This window comes from Acomys minous, assembly GCF_964271855.1.
Source record: "Acomys minous genome assembly, chromosome: 10".
Classification (NCBI taxonomy): Eukaryota; Metazoa; Chordata; class Mammalia; order Rodentia; family Muridae; genus Acomys; species Acomys minous.
This window is the reverse complement of record NC_140491.1, coordinates 66084144-66109896: the sequence shown is the minus strand read 5'-3', so window position 1 is coordinate 66109896 and position 25753 is coordinate 66084144. Positions and strand designations below refer to the sequence as shown.

General features: G+C 56.2%; 1 protein-coding gene across 7 annotated transcripts in view; it reads right to left on the bottom strand.

Annotated features, from left to right (window-relative positions):
• Positions 1-780: 780 nt before the first annotated feature.
• Positions 781-25753, bottom strand: part of RALGDS (ral guanine nucleotide dissociation stimulator) — a 42536-nt gene continuing 17563 nt past the window's right edge. For 2 of the 7 annotated variants that reach the window (XM_084799872.1, XM_084799866.1), the window contains exons 2-18: positions 12704-12814; positions 11364-11557; positions 10865-10963; positions 9853-10046; positions 9196-9614; positions 8778-8993; positions 8469-8572; positions 8039-8123; positions 6985-7053; positions 6450-6536; positions 6002-6034; positions 5578-5699; positions 5355-5450; positions 4913-5114; positions 4536-4781; positions 3471-3585; positions 781-1775 (exon numbers count right to left, since the gene is read on the bottom strand). In XM_084799872.1, the coding sequence (XP_084655998.1) occupies positions 1597-1775; positions 3471-3585; positions 4536-4781; positions 4913-5114; positions 5355-5450; positions 5578-5699; positions 6002-6034; positions 6450-6536; positions 6985-7053; positions 8039-8123; positions 8469-8572; positions 8778-8993; positions 9196-9614; positions 9853-10046; positions 10865-10963; positions 11364-11557; positions 12704-12814 (2571 nt within the window). In that variant the 3' untranslated portion in view covers positions 781-1596. Of the gene's footprint in view, positions 1776-3470; positions 3586-4535; positions 4782-4912; positions 5115-5354; positions 5451-5577; positions 5700-6001; positions 6035-6449; positions 6537-6984; positions 7054-8038; positions 8124-8468; positions 8573-8777; positions 8994-9195; positions 9615-9852; positions 10047-10864; positions 10964-11363; positions 11558-12703; positions 12815-20260; positions 20535-25753 lie in introns of those variants that run through there. The other 5 variants (XM_084799868.1, XM_084799869.1, XM_084799871.1 and 2 more) reach the window with 5 other exon arrangements.

Sequence of the window (25753 nt, the reverse complement as noted above, 5' to 3'; positions counted from 1 at the left end):
ATTTTATGTATGTGTGTGCATATGAGCACATGGTATATGTGAAGATCAGAGGACAATTTACAGGAGTTTTTACAGGAAGGATTTTTTTTTACCACCATGTTGGTCCCAGGGGTTGTCTGGCTTAGCAACAAGTGCCTTTACCTGCTGAGGCATCTTGTTGGCTCACAATGTGTCATGTATGTATGTGTGTATGTATGTATGTATGTATATCTACCTACCTACCATCTATCATATGTGTGTGTGTGCTGCATGTGTGCAACACGTGTTCCAGCGCCTGAGGAGGCCAGAACGAGTGTCAGACCACTGGTGTTTGTGAGCTGCCTGATATGGGTGCTGGGAACGAAACCCAGGTCCTCTCCATGAACCTAAGCCTGCCTCTGGCAACTGCCCTTCACACACTTCACTGACACCTCTTAGCTGCTGAGCAGTCTCTCTCCAAACCCCCAATCTCCCAGCACTATAGACTGCACCCTGGAGCCACTGACAGCAATAATCCAAAAGCTGTACCAAGCTTAATGAGAACACCCCGGGTGCTGAGAAGCTGCCAGCACAGAGCACAGCCCCCTGTTAACCGCTCTGCCACACATGCGGCAGGTGCACAGCTCCTTTAGCACACCTGGGAAGGGCAGCTGGCTCTTCTGCGCCTGCATGAGATCAGCTGATAATCCCTCACAAAGCAGAGTCAGAGGAATTAAAAACAAAAACAAAACAAAACAAACAAACAAACAAAAAACCCAACAATAACCACAACAACAAAAAACCAAACCACCATGACCAAGCCATAGTAGAAACGGGATTTTAATATAATATTCAAGTCTAGCATTTTCTATTTACAACAAATAAATATTGCCCCACCCCAATCAGTAAACTTTTTTACTTTTTATACAAATATGCAGTCTTCCCCATCCCCGCAATCTCCTTCCCCCGAGCCTCCCATCTCACGGAGTCATGTACAGCCAGGGTGCGGTGGGGCTGAATGGCACGTGGAGGGGTGTGGGACTCAACCCCAAGCAGGTGAGGGCCCGTGACAGGGCTGTCTCTCTGATCCAAGGGAGGGCAAAGACTCCCTCACTCTGTAGGTCCTGGCGATGGAATCTTTGGTGCAGCCGGAGAAAGGCTAGATTGTGGGAGCAAAGACCGGGACTTCCGTGAAGGTCCCAGGCCGGTGCCTCTGGGCACAAGGAGAGAACGCAGTTGTCAGCCCTGCTGGGTGTGTGTGTATGTGTGTGCCCTGGAGCATCCGGGGGCATGGATGGCAGTGATCTGCACCTGGGGAGGTGTCAGGAAAGTGTGGAGGGCAGTGTCCTGGGCAGGCAAGGTACCATGCCTGGATGGCAGCACCCCTTGGCAAAAAGTCAGCTAGTCCTCTGGTTCCAGAGAGCAGAAGGCACCTAAGGCAGCGAGTGGTCCCTGGAGGCCAGGTCAGCCTGTCAGTGGCAGGTGTCAATCCCGGCAGCGGCGGCAGGAGAAGTCTAGGGTGAAGCTGGAATCTGGGGGTAGCCTTGGCTGGCAGGTGGGCAGAGGTACCTGGGTGGCCTGGGCCACTCTAGTCTGTAAGTGCTTAGTCCCCAGCCAGCCAGAGCCTGGGAGGTGTCCTTAGAAGATGCCTTTGGCAATCTTGAGGCCTTTCTGCTTCATTCGAGGGAGGGTGGAGCTGGCTCCATGCTTGACCTTGTTAGCCCCCTTAGTGAAGGTCCGCTTCTTTAGGATAAAGTCATAGTTGGCGGTAGAGTTCATGGCATAGAACACATTGGCGTTTTCTGGGATCTTCAGCTCTGGTGAGAGAGGGGCAGGGGAGCAATCAGTGGTGGGGGCCTAGGATACCCCACCACTGGAGAGCCTCCTCCAGGCCACACCAAGGTCCTAAGGGCCCTCCAATCCAGCTGCACCACCACCAAGAACCTCTTCTGTGACTCCCACCAGGGACAGATGCTGCTGAGAGTCTAAGGACATTTACTGACTGGCCAAGAGTCTCCCCATCACACCTGTGTGGCTGTCTCGGCCAGGTGGGACTTCCAGCCAGAGCAGGCTTCCTGGATTCAGACTGCCTTCCTTGATGGTTCCCCTACTACTCACAGAGGCTCCAAGGACCAGCAGAACCTTCCTCTGGGCTCAAGCCCCACCAGTCTCCTCTGGCCTAGAATCTGTCTGTCATTACCAAGCTGGACTTGCTGCTCCCGCTGACCCTGCCTGTGCCTGATGCTAGCTCCTGAGCCTCTGTAGTCCTGTTTTCTGAAAGGCGTGTGTGTGGAGAGCCCCTCATCCTGTCCACAGCGGGATGAGAAGCTAAGAGAAGGTCTGCATTACAACCTCGAGATAGCATGGGAGTCATGCTGTCAGTTGACTGGGACAAACGGTGGGATGTGGGCGTTCGGGTCACGTCAGCAACGTGATGACAACACGCACGGGTGACCTCTGTAGTGGTTTCTTTCTCCTGCATTACCTGCTTGTTAAGAGCCTCCTTTTGGGGAAAAGGGCACAGGCACAGAGCTCCTGGAAGTCTCCAAGGTCTTTGAAAATGGGCTCAAGCTGTAGGAGGTTGTTAGCCACATGACATGGGTGCTGGGAACTGAGCTCAGGTCCTCCTCAAGAGCAGCACACACTGATGACTATTTTATCTTCCTTTAATTTTATGTATAAGTAAAGGCCCACATGTATGTATGTGCAGCACATTTGAGCCTGGTACCCAAGAAGATCAGAAGCAGCCACTGGATTCCCAGGAACTGGGATTATAGGTGGCTGCAAAGTGCCTATCTGTGGGTGCTAGGCACTGAATGCGGGTTCTCTGGAAGACAGCAAGTTCTTCTAACCACTGAGCCATCTTTGCAGCACACAGCACACACTCTAACCACTGAGCCATCTTTGCAGCACACAGCACACACTCTAAGACACTGCACCACCCCTCCAGTCTTCGTTTGATCCATTCCTCTGGTTTCTAGGACAATGACAGACTCAGTGTGTGTTTTTGCCTCATGTAGACTTAAAAAAAATTTTTTTTTTTAATTTTATGTGCATTGGTTTTTGACTTCATATGTCTGTGAAGGTGCCAGATCCCCTGGAACTGGAGTTATAGACAGTTTAGGCTGCAGTGTGGGTATTGGGAATTGAACCTGGGTCCCCTGGAAGAGCAGCCAGTACTCTTAACTGCTGAAATTATCTTTCCAGCACCTCATGTGTGGATTCTTCCTGAAGTACCTGCTTTCTTATTTTAACCAGACAAGGTTCCCTCCAGCAGATGCTGGGGTAGGAAGGAGACCCTGCCTCAAGGCAAGGGTACCAAGCTCACACTGGCCTGCTACTGTGCTTTCCAGGGCCTCAGGCCTCAAACCTGGGGCGGAGGACGTGCTGGCCTGCCCCTCTGCCACTGGCCTGCTACTGTGCTTTCCTGAGCCTCAGGCCTCGGACCTGGGGCGGAGGACGAGCTGGCCTGCCCCTGTGCCGCTGGCCTGGAGTCTGACCGGCTGACTTACTGTGATCCTCTGTGATGATCTGAACCAGCTCGTAGTCCTCTGGCTCGTCCTCATCCAGGTTGTGTTTGTCCATGGCTTTTCGGATGACAGTTGGGGCCTTATCCTGGCTGGTTACCTGGATTGGAATGGGGGACAGGCTATCAGGACAAGGGTACAGCAGCCGGAGACCCATCAGGGCACCCCTCACCTTCCGCCTCACTAGAATGACCTCCGTGGCATGAGCACGGCTGTTTCCCAACCCTTCCCAGCCCCATTTTCCTACAACAGCCGAAGGCAAGAGAATCACAAGCCTGGGGAGCCAGTAGTTTCCACCCCAACCCTGAGGAGGAACCACCGATGTCCACTGGCTACCTATGTCTTGCCCTGCTCTGAGGCTGTAGGGAGCACAGGCTAGTTCAGGGGGCCTCAGTCGTGGGGTTACCCAGGTGAATGCAAACAAGCCATCCCAGCTCCTGGCACAGAGGGGCTGAGGATCCAGCGGGGTAGAGCCTGGTAGGGTACCTGAGCCAGGGTAGGGGCCACCTGCAGCTGGAGCCCTGGCAGGTAGAAAGGCCCTCCCTGTGTGCCCACCCACCATCTGTAAAAGAGGTCCACTGGCTCCATGACTTTGACACTATTGATTTTCGCCGGGGCCTCCAGCCTGCTTCGGGCCCATCTCCCCGAGCTGGGACTGCAACAGCTGAGCTGTGCCTCCATCTCGGCCAGCACCCCTATGCACCCACCAAGTCACCGCTGCCCTCTGCTTCAGCCTCCCCGAGAAAGTCAAGGGTTTTACAGTTCAGTGGGGCCCTGACTGCTTCTGCCTTAATGCCTGTCCCACTGCCGCAGGCCTGATGCCCTACAAGCCAGAGTCCTGGGGGCTGGGGCATACTGCTCATCTCCCTCCTCTCAGGCCCTGAGTGAGGGCCAAGGCCCGCAGTTATTTCTCTCTATTCTTGTAAACCTAGAAGGTCAGTGCTAGGTTAAGACAGACAAGGAGGTCAAAGACAGCACACAGGTATCTGTGCGTGTTTACTGCCCCATCAGGCTAGGCACCATGGGGAGACGCCCCTGCTGCTGGCTCACCAAGATGCTCTTGTACATGTTGCCGTTGTCCACATCCAGGCTGACGCGGATGATGCAGCAGTCGCCCACCTGCTGGTTGTAGAGCGGCAGTGGGGAGGAGCTGTAGCTGCAGACCCCGGAGACGGAGCGCTTGTGGGTACGTGTGGTAGACACGGGCGTGGTGGAGGCTGAGGAGGAGGAGGTGCTGCTGGAGGCTGAGCTGATGCCGGAGGTCTCGGGGGACGACTGGGAGGCCGACTCCCAGAACTGTGGATGACAGTCAACAGCAGCCCTGAAGGCTGGCAGCCAGCTTTGGGGACTTGTGGGCCCCTTGTTGGACATAGTGTGAGACGCACCAATGAGGAGGGGCAGGAGGAGGGAGGTGGGGGGGAAATCACCTTCTTTTCTTGGCCATCAGGAGACTCTGGGACAAAGCTCATGTTGATCTCCTCCACGTCAGAGCTGGAAGAACCGGCTGAGTGCACACTGAGTGCGTCGGTGATGTCACCGCTGCCGAGGTAGGGGCCGCACCGGAGCTGGTCACAGGACTTGGAGTGGGCACTGCTACTGGTACTAAGCTCCGTGCTGGGAGCCTGGCGGCTGGATGAAGAGGTTGGCTTACTCTAGGGGTCTTCCCACCTACCACCCTCGACTGCTCTGAGGGATCATCCCATTTCATAGAGGTGGAAACTGAGGCCCGGAGAGCTGAATCAACTCACTCTATGACTGGCAGAACCGGCCAGTGTTAGGTAAAACCCCAGCACCAGTGTGGCTGGTTCTCCTAGCCCCCAGCCCTGAGGCTTCTCTGGTCCCCGTGTACCCCCTGGGCCAGGCTCTCACTCGCTCCAGCGCTTGACAATGGCTGTGCTCTTCTTGCTCCTGAGGGTGTTGCTGGCTGACTCAGATGGTGGCTCCAGCTCACACGACAGGTTGTAGCTAAGGCAGAGGTGGTTGTGAGGCTCCCAGGAGCCAAGCAGGGGCTCCCATCCAGGGCTAACCCAGAAGTTGGAGCCTGGGGACAGGGGCATCGCCAACCAACCATGTGACGTGATGACCGCCTCACCTCTCAGCCTCACTGAGCCGCTCCATGGCTCGGAACCAGGCCCCAAAGCGCTCCTCGGGAGTGATGCTGTAGTTGTTGCAGGCCGACTGCAGCAGCTTGATCTGGGCGATCACTTCGAACTCCTGGGTCGAGGGAAAACAGGGTGGTGGTGGTGGTGGGCCCACGAGGCTCTGGCAGGAGCTGGCCTCTGCATCTTTCTCTCCCTACTCCCCCCTGCTTACACCCACTCATGCCACTTCCTTTTTTCACTACTGTTTGGACTTCCACACAGGAAGCTGTTCTGGATGTCATCCCCAGCCCCCCTGGGTGGAGCAGCCCTTGAAGGGTGAGGTAAACCAAATGTCACCACCAGGGAAATCACCACCAGGGTGGAGCAAACGTCTTGACCAGTCCACCTCCCCAGGTGAGTGTGGCAGCTCCTTACCTTCCTTCTCTTTTCGAAGTTGATAAGTCTCCCCTAGAAGACAGACAGCCAAGGTCCATAAGAAAGCACCCTCTTCCACCATTAAGTCCTGCCTACCTTGATCTGCACTACCACAGGCACCCACTAGGGGGCAGGGAGCACCCACACCTGGCTCTAGGCTCTAGCACAGGGAGACCTGAGGGCAGAGGTTTGTAGATATTCCTGTCCAAGCCTTTCTGGGTTAGAAGGCCTGGCTTGGCCCGCATGCTGTCTGACCTTGGAGTGCCAAGCCTCATAAGCCTCATTCTCTTGCCCAGAGCCACCATCTGGCATGTCTAGTCCAGTCAACCTACTCCTCAGCCCTGCGGTCAGACAGCTCTGGGGGTGGGGGTGGGGGTCACCAGGGGCTCTGTTCTCCCAGGCCTCAGACCCGACCCTCAGATCCCCCCTCAGGCCCACGCTCACTCACATACAGATAGTCCTTCATGGCTGTGTCCAGCATCACCAGGTCAGTGAGGAAAGTGCCCAGGTAGGGGACAGTGCCCTGGATGACACCCTGGGGCATCGGGTGGGAGACAAGCAAGGCTCAGGACCCCAGCTCTACCAGGGCACCCCAAGAACCCTTGCTTCCTTTCTCTAGGTTCCCCTCCTGGTCTCATCCCAGGCCGGCAATGGGCAGGTCATCAACATTATGTGGCCCTGCTCACACCCTCCCCAAAAAGCTCTGCCAGGCCCTGACACTGATGGCACAGCCTTTCCTTTTCTTTTCCAAGACAGAGTTTCTCTGTGTAGACTTGGCTGGCCTAGACTCACTCTGTAGACCAGGCTGGCCTTGAACTCAGTGATCCACCTGCCTCTGCCTCCCAAGTGCTGGGATTGAAGGCGTGCAACCACCACGCCCGGCAGCACAGCCTTTTCTTGTCCCCCAAGATGTAGCTGGTCACCTTGCCACCAGAGATATGGCCAAGGGAACCCCTTCCTGTCCCCACCCCCAGGTCACTCACTGTCTCCTTCTGCCGCCTCTGGGCTCTCCTAGGGTTCATCTCCAGCGTGGCAAACTTGGAGGTTCCTTCCTGCCAGGGTTGAAGGTGACGTCAGTTAAGATTCCCTATGTTTCCTGAACCCAATCTGTGCTCCGACCCTGGGCCTGGAGGTCCTTGCGTCATCTGGGCCAACATACCTGCTGCCACATACAATGCTCCAAGATCAGTCTCCTACCACTCACTGGTTGGGGAGGAAGGGGGGGCCTGGGCCTGGCCTTGCTGCACCCAAAGTCCTCACCTCTGAAGCTCAAGGGCCCTGCACCTGCGTCCTGGGGACAGTGCCTGGTCTCCAGTGCCATCCTGACTCTTCGTGAGCCAAATCCCGGTGACCTCCTGAACACCCCACTTCTCCCTTAGACCTCATAGTTTCCTGTAAGGTCAGTATCTCCATTTGCGAGACAAGAAAACGGAGGCCTAGAAACTGGCAGCGCCCCGCGCAGAACCCCACAGAGACTCAGAGGAGTGTAGCCTACTGACTGGGGTCCTGGCCTCCGGCCTTGTGATTTATGACAGGATCGCTGAGCTCAGTCTTAACGGGAGAGGGACAAGGTGTCTCAGGCTCCTGGTCCAGTCCCCAGCTTCCTAGCTCCACATGGCCCCTCAGCAGAGCCCTCTGCCTTAATTCCCTAAGGGCTACACAGGGCTGTCTTCAGTCTGACCAGTGTGGCAGCGGCAGGGCCCACTGATAATGCTGTCTTTTTTTTTTTTTTTTTTTTAAAAACATGGAAGCTTCTGGAGTAAGACAGTGGCTAAACCCCAGCAGCCAACAGGAAGCTGTAGACCTGCTAATCTGGCTGCCTCATCCTCCTGCGGCAAGCCTGGACAGCTGTCCCCACTACATCAGATTACCAGGGGCCTCCTCTTCCTCCAAGTGCCTGCTGCCTGCCCGAGGGCCAAAGACAGCCCTCCTCCCTTTGCCCAGCCTGGACAGTGAGGAACATCCCCCCACCCCTCCCCCGCCATCTCCTGTCCCCTCCGCCCCATCCCGCCCCCACCTCGGTGGGCCCCACCTCACCTTGATGAGCAGCTCTCTGCTCAGGGAGTAGTTGTTCTCGTCAGAGAAAATCTCCGACAGTTTCTGGAACACTCGAAAACTGTCCCTGAAGAGAAGCGCAGAGTGAAGGCAGCAGTTAGGATGGGTGTGTGCCGGGGCAGGCACGATGGGGAACCCGCTTTCTTCTAGAATAAAGACTCTAAGCTGCTGGAGAAGGATGCTCTAAACATGGTTCCACCAAGGGCAAGTGGAGTAGGCAGACCTGTGGTTTTGCTTTCAGCTGGACAATTCTGTGGCCGTTTGCAAGCACTAGACACTCACCTGGCTCTCCTCAGGGTATACACACTGAGCTGTGTCCACGAGTGGACCCACCCCTTGGACTTTGCTGCTGAGGCTCACTGAAGGTGGCGCCACCCCAGGCTATAGTTGGGGTGGGGACGGGGAGGCCTACCTGGAGACCTCCTCCCACGTCTTCTTTAGGCGGTGGATAGCATTGCTCTGTAGAGCAGAGAGGATGGCGTAGAGCGAGGAGAAGTTCTTGAGCGCTCTGCACTCCTGGGGACAAGGAGTCTGTGAGTGAAGCCCTGGGCTAAGCCCCTCCTTAGTGCCAGGGAAACTCCACAGAGGGCATGCCAGAGACACATGCTCACACAGCAACTCAAGTGTACAGCGCCAGGGAGCGTGTGTCAGGCAACGGACCGTGTGGCCCTGAGGTGTGTGAGGAAAGAGATAAGGTCCCCAGGCCCCTCCTGCAGCCTACCCTGGCCACCTCGATCCAGTGTTCCACCACCCGGGCCCTGTCCGAAGCCTTCATACTCTGGTCCCCAAGGCAGGTAGTAATGACACAGTTGGCCACGTTGTTGAACTGGGCGACAGTGGCACGGATGGTAGGTGCGAGGTGTTCCTTGCCCTTCTTGTCCCGCTGGGACCAGATGGAGCCCAGGCAGTGGTAGGGCACAACTTTCTTGAATAGTTCCTAGGAGGGGGGATTGGTGTCACTGGGCCCTGCACAGCCCACAGGCCCGAGCTGAAGCTGGGACGGTGGGGACGTGGCTGTGTTCTGTGGGACTCTCGCCCCCTCCACCTGACCTCCTGGTGCATGGTAAACCAGGCAAAATGATGGGGAGAGCAGAATACAAAGGGAGGCCAGCCTTGCCCCGCCCCACTGGGACACTCACTGCGTCCATCAGTGTGAACTGTTCAGCCACGAGGTCGGGAGGGAAGAGCAGCAGGTGAGGCTTCTCCTGCAGCCCGTTCTCTGTGGCTCCAGGCAAAGGCCAGGAAGGCTCTAACGCAGGAGGCGGCACAGGAGCTGGCTCAAGCTCGAGGGCGTGTGGGAGAGCAGGGTCCAGCTCTGGCTCAAGCTCTGGTGGTGGCTCTGGAGCTGGGGCTACCACCGGGCTGGATGCTAGCACTGGGACGGGGGCCGCTGCTGGCTCTGGTACCGGTGACACCACTCGGCTGGGCGCCGGAACCTCAGGCGCTGGCTCCAGTTGCGAAGCCTGGGCAGGAGCTGGCTTGAGCTGAGAAGCCGGCTCGGTAGCTGGCTCGAGCTGTGAGGCTGGTTTCAGAGACAGCACTGGAGCCGGGGACAGGGCTGCAGGAGATAAAATGTCCAACATGGCTGCCTTGTCCACAGCACTTCTCAAGACAGAGGATCACTGCCTGGCAGAGAAGCAAGCCCCTGTCCCCGCAAGATGATGTCCCAGACCATAGTGCACTGCCTGCTGGGTCCCTGGCTCCTCCTTGCTCCCGGCCCAGTGCCAGCTCTTTGTGGCGAGAACTAATACTGACCCCTCCCACCAGGCTCTGTGTAGCTGCCCCTGGCTCCTCACCCTCAGGCTCAACCTCACTGGGCTCCAGGTCCTCCAGCTGGGCCAGGAGAAGGTGAGCACGGCGCTCCAGGTCTGAGCCAGGCATGTTGAGCTGCACATAGGCCACCAGCTGCTTGAGGCAGGGAAAGTCCGGAGGTTGACAGAAATCCTCAGAGTATTGGTCCAGCCAGGTGCCCAGGATGGAGGAGATGGCACTGGGAGCAGGCAACAGTGTCAGAGCTGTGGCTTCTCTTCCCTCCCGCCCTCAGCACCCCTGCGGTGTGTGTCCACCCTCAAGTCCCCTTTGTTGTCCAGGCTATGGCAGGCCAAGTAACGACAAAGGCTACAGAGAGCCCTATAGGAGTGCGAAGGCTCATCAATGGAATGGCAGTTCTCCAGCTGCTTAGGGAGACAGTCCCACTCCTGTCCAACTCCACTGGGATAAAAATGCAGGAAGGACTTGGAACCTCAACCAGTGGCAGGGGCTACTTCAGTACCTATTCATTGTGAGCCAGGTGTGGGGGGTATTTTCCTGAGGGGAACAGTTTGTTATTATTATTATTATTTTTGAAACAGGGTCTCTCTGTGTAGCCCTGGCTGTCCTGAACTTGCTTTGTAGACCAGGCTGGCCTCGAACTCACAGCGATCTGTCTGCCTCTGCCTCCCGAGTGCTGGGATTAAAGGCGTGTGCCACCACGCCCGGCTCGGGAAATGGTTTGTTCTCTGAACCCATTGGGGAGCAGCTAAGTGCCATTACCAAGGAGTGAGGCTGTGTGTTGAGATAGGCTATGCCAGGGAAGAAAGAGTTCTTGTTGTGCCTGGTCCTGAATGACTACCCGCCCCCCCCCTCACATACATACATACATCCCCTCTGCTTCCTGAATGTTCAGCATCACCCAAAACTCTGCCTTCCTCCTGCTGCTGGAGGGGCCTTAGCCCTCAGTCCATCAGCAGGAACCAGGAAATGTGTGACATACAGTTGGCTCAACCCCTGCTCCCCCAAACCTCCCCTCTTGACCCAGAGCCCACTTACTTTTTGAGTTGGTCCTGCGGTCCACCGTCCTCACTGGAGTATGGGAGGATGCAGCCATATCTAGAGGAGGCCGTGAGGACGTCACATCTACCGTACCTGCTTATGATGTCTAGTGTTACTGGCTGACCCCCTGGTGGGAATGGAGCCCAGGGAGGCAGGGACTCTGCTCTTGTCACAGAGTTAAGTGCTCACAGCAGACCTGGGGACCTGGGGCCTCTCAGTCCATTACCACAGGGCCCTGCTCTGTGTCTATCTATGTGGGAAAATCCGTTTAGCCTGAGGCTCAGGTGAGACAGCTTTTCCATGGAGGAAGGGAAAGTCACATAAGACCCCACAGGCCTTGAATGCGCAGGCTGGGGAGGCACTGCCAGGGCCCATGTAGCTGGGTCCCAACAACAGCCTGTAAGAATGCTTACTATCAAACTGGGGCACACAGAGACACAAGGCATTCCCGAGACCTGGGAGGAAGGGTGCCTCCGGGTGTGGAGGTGGTGCTCACCTTTTGAACAGCAGGTCTAGCACCTGCTGGGTGGTGGTGAAGGCTCTGTAGGTGCACAGGAAGACGGTGACGTAGGAAAGGTCGCTGCCCTGGAAGGCCGGCACCAGGTGTTCCACCAGCTTCTCCAGAGTGCCAGCCTTCACGGTGCGCACCTTGCAGGTCTCGTAGAGGTTCAGGGCCGACTCATTCTCACACTGGGCAGACAAGGGAAGGCACCGTCAGTGGCACGGCCAGGGTCTCAGCAAAGCTGGAGGCTAGAGCTCAGATGACCTCCTGCACACCCTCAGAAGAATGCGGCCAAAGCTGGGACAAGAGGGTCTCAGCTTTTAAAGCAGGATTTGAGGTGTGGAAACCTTCAGAGTAGTTTCTCAGGTGAGTGACAACAGTATTTAACATACTCTGGGGGGTTCCAAACCAGAATGGCCCATCCTAGAGGTGGAAAGAGAGGCTTACTCCAGAGTCAGGGGGTTGGCCCAACAGGACCCAGAACGTTCCCTAAAGCAGCTCAGTGACCACTGAGAAGGGTCACGTTGGGATCCAACAGCAATCGAGGTCAACAGCCGCGGCAACAGGTTTATCTTCCGAAATACTACGTGGCTGGGTCAGGCTCAGCTGCTTAGCTCAAGGGGCCCAAGAGACGTGTGTTCTGAGACAGCAAGTTGCAGGGACTAGTACACGTGCTGGCTAATTATGTCAACCTGACACAGTTCTGAGAGGGAGCCCCAATGAGACAATGCCTCCATTAAGACTGCTGTGGACAAGCCTGCAGGGCATTTTCTTAATTAGTGAATGATAAGGGAGGGCCCAGCCCACTGTGGGTGGTGCCATTCTCTGGGCAGGTGGTCCTGGGTTCTATAAGGAAGCTGGCTGAGCAAGCCACAGGGGATCAAGCCAGTGAGCAGCACCCCTCTGTGGCTTCTGTGTCAGTTCCTGCCTCCAGGTTCCTGCCTTGTCTGACTTCCTTCAGTGACGGACTACAGATGTAGGGGGGTGAGCCAAATAAACCCTTTCCTTCCCAACATGCTTTAGGTTGTGATGTTTCTTCATAGCAGTGGTAATCCTAAGTTTACAAAGCCTGAACTTCTACTCACTGGGGGGTAAAGGGCAGCCCTACTAGGTGAGGGGATTTGCAGGGTTAGGAGGAAGTTGTAGGAGCACTGACATCTCAGGTATTAAACCCAGCAAAACATTCAAGTATGCATGGCCTTATGGGAAAGGGGAAACAGAGTCAGTGGTGTCTCCTCTCACTTACAGGGAGGTAAGTCAGCAGGGCGTTTGTGCGTGGGCTGGGCTTTGGGCAGGGGAGGGAGGATCAGCCCTGGTCTCCTCGCCATACTCACCCCTAGCCAGCGCTGGCCCTTGGTGGCTCCCTGGTGTAGCTGGACCTTGCGCAGGGAGATGGAGTAGATGACCCCGTTGATCAGCTCCTCCCCAATCTCCTGCGTAGAGCTCTGAAAAGACAGGGCCCAGCAGCAGGGCCAGGACATCAGGGGTCTGCTGCAGGGGGACGGCACAGACAGGCAGCTCCTAGCCGTCCAGCGTGGAGAGGCCAGGACTCTCCTTCCCACCTGGCCCCTCATGACCTAACGGCCAACACCTCAGGAATCTGCTCCTGCCTAGTACTGGACTGCCCACGCCAGTCTCCCTCTAAGACAGGTACGGTGGCTATTCAGCCATTTCTCAGAAGGGTAAGTGGAGGCTGAGCCAGGAATAACTGACACAGGCCAAACCATCCCAAAGTCCTAACATGGCGCTGGTGCTCAGGAGAACCTAGTCCCTAGAGCTCAAGGCCTGGGGTCCCCCATGCTCTCATCTCTTTGTCCCGTCTGAGGCTCTAGGCTGACCCAGCCCTGGGGTCAGCATCACGGGTTGAGGGCAGGTGCTGATGGCGGCCACATCTGAGGCCACTTCCTTCCCCTTCTGCTCATTCATGCTTCTGAGACCTCTTGGGCAACACGGGGGTTCCCAGCTGGCTGTTCTTCCTCACGTGAGTGGGAAACAGCAACAATGCCGGGGCTCCCCAGAACCCCGTGTCATGAGACCTAGCTGAGGAAAGAGGCGGTCATGTGCATGTTCTCAGAGCCGAGAGCAGAAAGAAGGCATTTGCTTCCCCCGACACCCGAGGCTCGCTCCTTCTCCTGCCGTCTGGGGAAGGGCAATGCCCGGGATGGAAGGCACAGAGACCAACCGCTCAGAGCTCAGGCAGGAGCCTAGCCCAGGGCTATCGCCCCTACATCCAGTGTGACCCACAGGGACCAATGTGGGGCCCAGGGGACTTGGGGTCAAAGTGCTTATGTACCTGGAGCCCCACTGCAGAGCCTTCTCTGGGGCGGGACCAGGGTCCTCAGGTCTGCCGTCCACCCTTACAGGGCTTGGAGACCCATTACTTCTGCCCTCCCATTCTGGGCCATGCCAGCACACTGGGCTCACGGCTGTCCGCCTTCTCTGGAGAGAAGGCCAGGCCAGTGTCCTGAAGATCAGTGGGTAACAATGAAGTTCATGCATCCTAAGCAATTCTGGCCCACAGCCCCGGGAACTTCCCTTCAGAGACCAGTGGTGTTGTCACCAGCTAACCCCTGACCCAAATCTGGAAAGTCTTTCAGAGGAGATGAAAAAAGACCATGGCCCTGGACTACCCACTGTGCCACCTCAGAGGTTCAGTCAGGTCTCACATGTGACCTTGTTTTTGTTTTTTGTTTTCTTTCAAGACAGGGTTTCTCTGTGTAGCCTTGGCTGTCCTGTAGACCAGGCTGGCCTCCGATTCACAGAGAACCACCTGCTTCTGCCTCCCCTGTGCTGGGATTAAAGGCGTGCACCGCTGCCACAACCACCACCAGGCCTCGCAGCAGGTTTTTATTGGTGCCCACTGGACAGAAATGTGTCCCGGCAAGGCAAACCCACGGGAGGAGCTGGACGCAAGCAGCAACAGCAGCCATCTTTGAGCGTGGCTCAAAAGCAAGGCTTTCCTCAGGCCTGGGTTTCGGCGGCAGCTCAGCAGCTGGCCTGGGCCCTGTGGGAGTGTCATGTGATCCTGCACCCTTCCCCCAGCTGAGGGGGCCATCCTGCCAGCTGGATGGGGTTGCAGACAGGGCGCTGAGAGCCATACATGCCTTCCTCCAGGGAGCTGACACAGACGGGAACGGTTTCAGCCATGAGGAACTAACCCCGTGCACTCGCTTCCTTCAGGCAACCACAGCAGGAATGGCCAGACCCCAGAACGCCCAGTGTGGGCACCTTCGCACCAGATACCCAGAGAAGACAGAGGCGTCCCAGGCCTGGCTAGAAAGCAATAATGAAGAGCGTCTCTCGACAGTCTAAGGATCCGTCCTCGGGTCCCTCTGAGGTTGGAAGGGCAGGCGCCATGTAACCTAAGGCCACCTTGGGTACCATGTAGGCAGTGCCCTGCTCTCAAGGATACTCAAGCAGTCCAGGGAGAAAGGGGATAAAGCTGGCCTAGTAAACAGCTGATGCAGCAAAAAAATGTCTGCCTGCCTGCCTGCCTGGGGCAGGCATCCAGGAAGCCTCTAAGCTCTAAGGGAGGAATGCCACATGGTTGGCTGTGTCCTCAGGGACGATCATTTCCCCCCCACCCCCCACAGCACTCCACCCCCACATGTGCAAGGCCCCCAGGGCTCTGGGATGAAGCCAGCAGCTGTGTCTACCACACTTGGGCCAGTCGCTTGAGGGTGAGAGTCCGGTGGGCGAGCTTGCCCCCACAATCACTGTCTCTTGAGCACAGCTCCCTGAATGGGGAGAGAAAACATGGCCTGGGTGGCTGAGTGTCACCTGATCAATTTTTCTCAGGGTAGCAGGCCAGCAGACTGTGTGTCTGCAGCTGAAAGAGAGAGGGAGCAGCAGGCCAAGCCTAGAACAGCAAGCAGCAAGGGGCCCACTGGGCAGGGCTGGGGGGGGGGTGTCCAGTCAGACCCTGGCTGCCTCTGCTTCAGGAGGCCTCGGCAGACTCGGCATTCGGAGCACAGGATCACAGCTTCCCTGCACATGTGCAGGGCCTCAGCCTACTTGGTGGGGCACGGGGAACCCAAACCTTCAGGGACCTCAACACTGTGCTCCTCACTGCCCAGGGGTCTAGCAGGCCCCTTTCGGGTGCCCTACAGCTCTGAACAAAAAGGGCCCACGGGGACCAGATCCATGTGACGTACCTCAGGAAGAGTCTCAACCCCCAGCTTGGGAGGGTGAGCTGGCCATGGGCTGGGAGGACAGCAACAGCTGACAAGGGACAGGGTGGGGGCCGCAGCTGAGTAAGGACAGCGGACAACACCTGGTACACCACAAGAACGGATGCTGCCCGAGAGCCACACCTGTCAGAGGCCCCACCTGGGACTCCTGGACGCAGATGGAAGCTCGCTCACCTATCGGCCTGGGCCTTGCTTGGAACAGAGCATCTAGAACAGGGAGGGAGCAGTCCAGATAATGGCTAATAATCTCAGGCTGTTACTATCCAGAGTGGGAGAGCACCCTTCCCAGTTTAGAGGTGTAAACCAAGGGCTAGGGGAGGGGCCAAATAGAAAGTGTCCAGGTTGAGGAGTGAATCCAAGACTTCTCAAACCCAGGGCCTGGTTCAGCTCTTGGACCCTGAACCCCAGTAGAGGAGGGAAAATTAAGACAGCAACCACTAGAGTCCTCATTGCCAGCTCCAGCACTGAGTGGGGAGCCAGGACGCTAAGTCCTTCTACAGCCCTCGGCAAGCCCCAAGCCCACACCCCACAGGCAGCCTCAGCCAGGGACTGTACAAGGTGCCTGGTTGCCATGGCAGCAAGGGAGCACCCAAGACCTCAGAAAGTAATGTCTTGGGCCCATGAGGAACCCCCATGGAGTCAGATCTAGGTCCTCCGGAACCTTCCCTGTTAGCCTTAGTCTTGCTATTGGCCAAGTTAGCATTTCAGGAAAGAAAACTAAGCTCAAATTGGGGAGAGGAGACCCATCCCTTCAGCCCAGTAAATCCATAGCTTTGTCCACCCTGTCCTGTTGTCCATTTGCAAATGACCACCATGAGGCCAACCTTGGGAGAGGCATGGCCCAGTCCTTACAAGGTATTAAGGCAGACCCAGCCGAAGGTTTAGACCCACACCACTGACGATTACCATGCCATCTAGATTACCTGGCACTTCCTATACCAGGTCATCTGTATACTTAGTGCACGTAACTCTCGTGGCAGATGAGAGAACAGGCAGGTAGAGCCAGGAAACAGCAGCCAGGACAAGGGTTTGATCCTTGGCCTATAGGGACACACCCAGAGCTGGCTGCTGCTTCTTCTGCCAGAGGCACAACATCAGGGCAGGGTTCAGCCATGGTATACAGACACAGGGAGGGGCTGGAGCTGGAAATGACTTCCTCAGGCTACACAGCAAGTGGGAAGGTGGCCAGGCTGGTGGCTTCACACCTGCACCTCTGAGCAGAGGCCTAAGGACATGTCCTGGGGAATGGCGACGCTGAGGCCAGCTGCAAGTGCCAGGCCGCATGTTCCCGGAGCCTGGAGCCTGGAGCCTGGAGGCCAGACATTCAGAAAGCTTGGGCCTTGCCGTCTGGTGAGGAGGGCTAATGGTGACCACTGACGGGCTCTGTGGACCACACCTGCCAGGCTGTTGGTCTCATTTGGTCCACTCAAAGAGCAACTAGGACTGTGTCCATTTTATATCTGAAGAAACTCTGGGGCTAGCCCCACGCTGGCATTCCAGCACAACTGCCTTCCCCACAGAGCTCAAGCTCCGTGCCTCTGGGGTCAAAAGGACAGAGCACCTGCAGGTGTGACTGCAGGACACCAGCTTCAGGCAAAGGCATCAAAAGGAGGGCTGGCTGCCAACGGAACACCCATGGCCCAGCAGTTCTGGTCCCTGTGCCCTGCTCAGGCTGTCCTTTTCACTGGAGAACTGAGTTTGCTTGAAGCCTCAGCTCCTGTGTTAGGAAGCAATCGATCTCAACTTTCTTACTGTCACTGGGCTGGGGCTCACCCCGCTGGGGTGTATGCCTGATAACATAGCATTTGTGAGTGCATGAGACGTCCAACCCAGGACAGGTGCCAAACCATGAGACCCTTCAGAGTGCAGCCACAAGCTTCCTCAGAGCCGAGGGCCAGCGGGGGAATCTATCCACAGGCTGGAAACTAACTGACCACTTCTTGAGAGTCACCCCCTGTTCCTGCCCTGCTGGCTACTGGGTTCCTCTTACTCCAGAGTTACCTCGAGGCTCTTGGGAAATGGGCCAGCATGTCTCTCTCAGGGTCTGAGATGAGACAGAGGACCAGCACCAGCCATCTGGGCCTCCTCATCCTCTCCTACTGGGCCTCTGTGAAGCAACAGTAGGACAAGGGGGTCCTGGGGCCATAGTTGTGATAGCCTGTCTCCTCAGGAATGTAACAGGCCCTAAAGTTCCTGGAGGCTGCCCTTTTAGAATCAGGAAGTAACCTCTGGAAGATTATGTTGTGTACACACACACACACACACACACACACACACACACACACACACAAAAACACACACAATGCACAATGTCTCTGGGTCTCCAGTGTCAAGGGAACAAAAGAACCCTGGGGTAAACTAAGCTGCACACAGTGTGATCAAGAGACCAGACAGCCCAGAGGAAGTCCCACCCCTTCGTGTACACACAACCCACACAATGTTCAGGCTCCACAGGCGCGTTGCCAGAGTGAGACGCTTGCCTGGCCTGCCTCTGCAGTTGACCAGCTTGTTGACTGTGCAATCTAATTAGTTGTTTCATGTGTTAAATGGGCTATTAATAGCCCTGACCCCACCCAAAAGGCCAAAATGCATGCAAATTATTTAGCCTAGGCCCTTCCACCATGCTCTCTAGCCGCAGTTAGCTATTATGCTCAGGCCCTGTTCCACTGTTGCCAGGGTCTCAAAATCTGGGGTACCTTCGTCTGGGCTCTAAATAAGCGCCCCCATATCTCATCTGACCAAGGCTTTCTGCAGTGCCTGGGCCAAGCTCCGTCTACAACCTCTGCTGGCTGCTGCTGTCTCTGTCTTGTCATGCTTCCAGCCCTTACGTGCAGCGGGCATCCCAACCCTCAGCCCCAGGGAACACAGCTTGTACCAGAGTCCTGGCTGAGACCCTTCCTGGCAGTGTATCTATCTAGGACAGGGACGTCACCCACCCCTCTGCCCTCCGGCATCTTAGCAGATGGTGCTAGCACAGGAACTGGAGGGCCGTGTGAGCCGGGAGGGAACATGGCCCTGCTGCCTGTAAATGCTACAGATCTGCAGACCGCTCTGGCTGGGATGAACTTGGCGCCTGCCTGTGGCAGGAGCACAGACCGACCTCATGACCTCTAGAAGCAGACTGCCGCAGGTCAAGCTAAGTCAGTGGTGCCTTGGCTTAGAGCGGAGATGGTAGGCAGATGCCCAGATGTGTGAGAACATCTGGCAGCTGTAGGGTATTGGAAACGATGACAGAAGAGGAAAGGCAGAGACAGTCTGATGGTTCCCAGAGATCGCGGGGAGCTTAATCGGGTCGGCTTCGTTTCTGGACCCGGGACGGGCCACCAGGAAGCCAGTTTCAGGATGGGGATGGGAGGAAATTATTGGCAAAACAGACAGGGACTTCCCTGCCCCCCTCGGGGGGGGGGGGAATGGTAAATGGTCATTGTGTTCAGTTTCCGGCTGTGGCCTCCTCTCCTGCCAGGACCCTGGTTTTCCTGCCCCAGCCAGAAGCTTCCCTTCTGATTTCTAAACAGTGACCAGGCTGCATGACAGACAACACAGAGACCTGAAGAGGGAACGCAGAGGAGGCAGTGACAGCAGCAACCTGTGCAGGGGCGGAACAGCCAACCTGCCCCAAGGGGTCCTCAGGGGTGTGGAGCCAGCGGCAAGCCTGACCCCCCCCCTCCATGAGCGATCAGGCCAGGCCCTTCCAGCACACAAAGCCCGAGGCTCTGCCAGACATAATGAAAGCCAGATGGGTGCAGGGCTGGTGGCGGGCCGCCCACTACCATGTTCCCTGGAGTCCCTCCCCAGCCACCATGTGGATGAGACCATTGGGTGAATGAGCTGCCTGGGCTTGGGACACCTGCCAAGCTTGGGAGGCCTCCCAGGCCTGGGGGTTCCCTGACCAAGTATGCTTTGTCCAGGCCTTCTCTAGGCAGAGCAGGATGAGGGACCGCCTTGGGATTCCACTATCTCTGGGGCACGGCGGCAGGTATACACCAAGGGAGGCAGAAGCCACCGCTGCTCAGGACACACAAGAAACAAGGCCCCACTCTCATTAATTACTTCCACCTCCCACCCTGCATAAAGGCAAATGGTCTCCTCTGAATCCTCCTAAACTCTTACAAAGTCAGGGTGTCGGCACATTTTCTAATCAGGCAGAAATGAATCACAGGTCACTGAGAAGCCCTGTCCTCTCACTGACGGAGCACCCGATAGCACCTGTTGGAGTCCAGATCCCCTCCTCTTTCCTTCGTTTGTCTCCTCTGAGCAGCCTTGATGTTCCTGGGTCATTAGACCTATGTCCGAGGGGCTATCCAGAGGCCCCTGAGGTCCCTCTCACCTCTGGGGGGTCTAGGTCTGTGACATCCCAACCATTTGCTGGGCCACTATACTGTGTAGCCTCCTCATGTTTTTAAGCTCCAGGCACTCAAGCTTGGAGCATTCACATACCACGGACTTAAACAGTGACAACAGGGAGGGACTTAAAGGTCTTCCTGATTTTGAGAATTGGGGCTGTCACACCAAGATGAAATGAGAGGGATACGGAAATTCAGCTTTGATCCCTAACTACGGCAGAGGGTGTGCTGGAAGCTGTGATGCCCTACTCACCGGCCGGGGCCTAATGCAGTAGGGGGATTTCTACGGAAGGAATCTCCCCCACCCCCACACAGCGCTGCAAAGGACCTTGGGCCCCGGCCCACTCCGCTAACCCACCTCCAGGCGCGGCAGATCCGGGTCGAGCTGCGTGAAGCTGTGCAGCACCACCGGACAGCTGTCGGGGACTCCCACCTCCAGGCGCACGGCGTCCCACACGCTGCGGCTGCGCCGGGTGCCGGGGAACAACGGCTCGGCGCCCCCTACGGGCCCGGCCGCCTCGGCCCACATGCGCTGCACCATGGACCGCTCGCGGCGGCGCGGGTGGCCAGCGGGCCGCGAGACCCGGGGCGGCGCGGGCGCGGGGCCGGCCCGGCGCGGCTCCGCGCTGCCTGCGCTCTGCGCCCTGCGCCCGTGGCCCGGCCCCGCTGATGTCAGCTGGGGGCGGGGGCTGCAGGGGCGGGGCCCTGGGAGGGGCGTGTCATCAGGAGCCTCTGCTCTGCCGTCAGGCCTCGTGGATCGCGCGCTCTCATGCAGTCAGTGTGTTGTGTGGGTGTGCCCGTGATGCTGTTTTGCTGAAATCAGATCCACTTCCCAGGAATTCCAGTTGTCACACCCTCTAGCTCTGTAGCCTCAGTTTCTTCAACTGGAAAGTATGGGTAATGAAAATTACTTCCTCCAAGAGTGTGACCCACAGAGGATGTCATGTGGTCACTGGCTATGTGCTCATAGATAGACCAGAGCATGGGAAGGATGACTCTAAGTATTGATCGGACTGACTGTCTGGAGGGAGTTGGTATCCAGCACAAGCCCCATTGGGAGAGGGGACAGCTTTTAGCCCCCGCCCCAGCAACCACAGCCATGCACAAGTAGGTAGACCTACTGTGCAAAAGAAATGCTAGTTACCTCTAGGTGAGGCGGTATACTTTTAATAAGCTTGTTTAATTTGTTATTTGCGCACGATTATTTTTAATGCACATGTGTACACTGCACACGTGCCTGGTGCCTGAGGAGAACAAAAGAGGGCACTGTGAGTTGCCATGTGGGTGCTGGGAACGGAACCCAGGCCCTCTGGAAGCACAGTAAGTTCTCTTAAATGCTAAGCCATCTCTCCAGCCCCAAGGCTTACATTTTCTCTGAAATTTCTAACTGTCCTAAAGTATTTTTATGAGCAGGCTCCAGTGATAAATATGATTTAAGAAAAAGATAGGCAGATTTGGCTTGGGGTGGAGATCCCTACAGCTGCTCAGAAGCCTGGGGCCCCGCCCTTCCTCCAGGGAAGGCCAGGTGGGGTGGTGGGCAGATATGTCAGAAAAGCAGTGGCTTCCATACATTTTGTGGGCTTTCCCTGCACCCCATTCCTGGGCCAAGGACCCAGCAGCAGGCTCAGCTTTGTTGCCTGTCACTGCCTTTTCCGTTCTCACCACCTTCTAAGAGCAGGTTCCCTCTTATATTTCATCCCCAGGCACCACCTGTCCAGCCTAAGGAGGCTGTCACAGGGAGTTAATCTCACTGCAGATGGACTGACTACCTCCTGTCTCATTGGCTGCATGCACCCCCTGTTGCACTGGCAGATAGGTGGGGGTCCCCTCACCTACTTGGGCCTTCTGGTTGCTGTCCACTTTTAAACAAACAAACAAACAAACAAACAAACAAAACCAAGTTCCTTTCCTGTCTTTTTCTGTACTCAGCACCTTGCCTCCTGCAAAGTCCTTTCATGGATATCACATGCACAGATACGGAAACACAGACAAACATACTGACATGCAGAAACGCCTAGCACCCACAGTCCAAATAGCTCAACCCCCTCCCCCCCCTTTTTTTTTTACTCTGACCTACTCTCACCAAGGTAAGTGTCCTCTGTGAAGAGAGGGAAGCTGGCAGGCAGCACACCGTGCCTGGTGTCCTTAGACCCCATAGGCCTCAACCCTTAGCATCCTCAGCAGCAGCTGTGACTTTTTAGATCCTTGCCAGAAAGCAAAGCCCTCCCGCAAGGCCTCCTAAGCTTTCCCTCATGTTTAGCCTTAAGCTACAGGGCAGATCCTTTACGCAGGGCAGGCCCATCCTAAAAGAGGGGATAAGGACAGCATGTGACATGACACTGAAGGGCACAGCATACACACAAAGCGAGCTTCCTGCAGTCCACACCTAAATCTAGCCATACCTGGGGGAACAAGAGGAGTCAGAAGCACATGCTCGCCACACCGCCAGCCTACGACCTACAGAAGCCAGCCTGCAGGACAGACAGACAGACAGGTTTTTGTTTTGCTAACAAATATACGAGGGTGAAGGAGTACACAGAAAGACGAGATAGCAGCCAGTGTGTGGGTTTGTGAACAAAGCAGCTGGTAAGTAACTAAGGCTCCCCTCTTACCTGAGGGGGTGCACTCTAAGACACACAGCAGGACCATGAAACAACAGTAGCAGTGTCTGTGTTTGCTACCACGGTGGTTGGCGCAATGACCCAGGTGGCCAAGTGGCTGACTGGCAAGCACAGTGCCTAGTGTGGGAATGGTGGGCAAAGGGGTGACTTCACATGGGGGGGAGGGAGGCGTGGGGGTTGGAAAGGAAGGGCTTGACTTCATTATGCAACTCAGAACAGCAAGAGATTTCTTTCTAGAATTTTCCGTGTAATATTTTCAGAGCAGGGTTGACCTTAGGTCGCTGGAGACTACTGGATTCTGATGGCATTGAGCATTGTTGCTTTTTCTTCTTCTCGATTTTTCTGTTCTCTTTTGGTTTTGGTTTTGGTTTTGGTTTTGAGGCAGGGTTTCTCTGCATAGCCCTGGCTGTCCTGGAACTCCGAGTCTCTGCTTCTGCCTCTTATTGCTGGGACTAAAGGAGTGTGCCACCAGGCCTGGCTGGACAGGGACATGGCTTCTCAGCCGCCACTGTGGTGGTTACTGTCAACAGTTATAATGGGCAGATCCATGTACCTGGGATTTGTGGGTGAACTGCTGTTGTTAAAGCTTTGTGCCATATTCTTTACCCTGGGTCTGTTTGGGTATTCCATAATTAAAGCTAAAAGAATAAAAGGGGCTTGGCCGAAGAATCACCCTCTCAGGCCCCTGGGGCTCCCAGCAGCCACTGAGGGAAGGTTACACGCTTTAGACCCTGATGGACTAGTCATCCTGGGCTAGTGTGAGCCATTTCCTCTGTGCTTTACTGGGCCCAGTCACTCACAGTATGGAGAGCCTATGCTCGGCCCCAACAGTGGGCACCTGGGAAACTGGGTCCCGATGCCCAAATGTTTGTGAGAAAGGATGGGGGCAGCCCCAGTGACCTTGGGTGAGTTTGAAATGCAAGGCTCACGTGAATCCTAACACTTGGGGTGTGACATAGCACTGCTTGCCTCTACAAGTGACGGTCACTAAGAATTGGTCTCTCCCCTTCCTCACCCTGCTCCCAGCCCTCCTGGGAACACATCTGGCCCTCGCTGGGGCTCACAACAAGCCCCTCAGGAACACTGCTGAACCTCCAGCAGTCAGATGCTCCTTAGAGAGAAAGACTCTGAACCAACAATTGGAAACCATAAGCACGCCAAGTGTGCCTCACACGTGTGTTTTGTTTGGACCAAAAAGTGTTTTTACATTTTTGAGCCAACAGTAAAAGGTCAGGTGATTTCACATAAAAATCTGAAGTTCAGGCCTCTCCTGTAACTCTGGGTGACCAGGCCACACCAGCTGTGTTCCTGCATGTACGGAAAGGCTGAGGGGGGGGGGGGCAGCAAGCCGCACCTGTGGCCTTTTGCTAGGCATGGGCTCTGAGCTTGCCACAGACCCCTGGACACCATCCCCAATTCCCTGACAAATGAACTGCCTAGGGTCCCTGGAGTCTGGGTTTCCAGTTTTCTGAACCTTCCCCCCCTTCACTAGGATGAAAATGAGTCCTCACCCCACTTTGGTGAGGATGTCAGGCTGTGTGGGCTGCTTCTGCACTGTTTCCCAGGGGCGCAGTTCTCGCAACTCCCGAGTAGCAGACAGACAGAGCCGGAACTGGACACCAGGCAGTGTCAGGATAACTACACCTCTTCGCATCTGGGCTGGGCCACAGCCAGTGAGGACAGCAGGCCAGGCTGGGCCTGGGTAGAAATCCCTTTGTTTCTTTTCTAGGCACAGCGACACACACTGGCAATCCCAGCACTGGGGAGGCTGAGGTCTGAGGATTCTGAATTTACAACCAGCCTGGACTACAGAGCAAGACCCTGCCTCAGAACAACAGAAACCTTTTCACCTCTGGCTAGCAGGTAAAAGCCTGCCCACTCATCTGTCTGTTGTTCTACATTTAGAGAGCATGGAGGGAGGACACTGTTGGGTGTGGCCCAGACCAGCTCCTCTGTCATTTCCCGACTAGGGCATCATCATTCCTGGCCTGCCTGGATTCTCGGGTGGCCTAGACTCTGTGTGGGCGGGCGTGTGAGCACACACCTTGGCGGGAGGTGACGCACGCACCTGGGCCAGAGTGGGTGCAGCTAGCACAGAGGGGCGGGCCTGGCTCTACTGCGTCACTGCAGCCTCCACGGGCCTCTCCACACATTGGAGTTGGGAACTGAAGTATCAATTCCCCCCAAGAGGTCACACTGGGCGGAGGGATGTGACATCATCACCCCAAATCTCTGACCTCACATGGAGTTACTGGCCAGGGAAAACTGGAACAAGACCAGCCTGAAGTTCAGCGGGTGGAGGCTTGCTGCCGGACAGTGTAAGCCTGTCTGAGTGCAACCCCTAGAACCCCTAAGTTCCCAGGACTGGAAGGAAGGAAAGGCCAGCTCCACAAGTTGTCTCCTGACCGCCACACATGCACCGCGGCCCACATGCCCCTACACATCACATATGTGTGCATACATAAGACACAACAATACGAATAGTAAATAAACAAATAAGAGGGGCCGAAGAGATGGCTGGCTTGTTAAAAGCACTCACTGCTCTGGCGGAGGACCTGAGCAGTTCCCCGCATCCACAAGCAGCCCTAACCCTGTGCAACGGAAACGGCCCAGTGAGGACACGTGAATTCTGGATCAGCCTCCCAGGGCCCCAGGAAATGAGGTGCTCTAGATTGAAGCTCTCTGTCCCAAGCTGGGAGCGCTCGGGGGTGGCAAAGACCAGTCTGCTTGGTACCATGAAAAGTGTTATTCAAGGAGCAAGAACCGAGGCCACCCTGACGACTGCCCTCCTGCGACAAAACACCTACTGCAGACCTGGGGACCACTAACGCTACAGGTGCCGTGTGAGGTAGACGGAGGCAGAGAGGAAAGCCAGTGGGGTCACAGACGAATAGAAATGGAGGCTGAGACTTAAAGGTGAGCCCCAAACAGAAAGCTGAAGGGAGGGACAGGCAGGAGGGACCACCCGAGGGGTACGCTGTTGGGCCCCCTGTATGAGCTGCTCAGAGCAGGCAAGGGAGCCACAGAGCACCTATGGAAGATGAAGGCATCGATAACTCCGGGTGTCCCACAGTCTCATCAGCCCCACAGCTGAAAAGTGCCCGTCACACCCCAGCGGGGAGGCCCTGGCATCAGGCACCCGTTCTCCCCTTCCCTGGAGGGTGGTCAGCAGCCCTGCCCTCTCACACACTCAGCCAAGCGCCAGGTGGGAAGTCACCTGAGGATTTGGA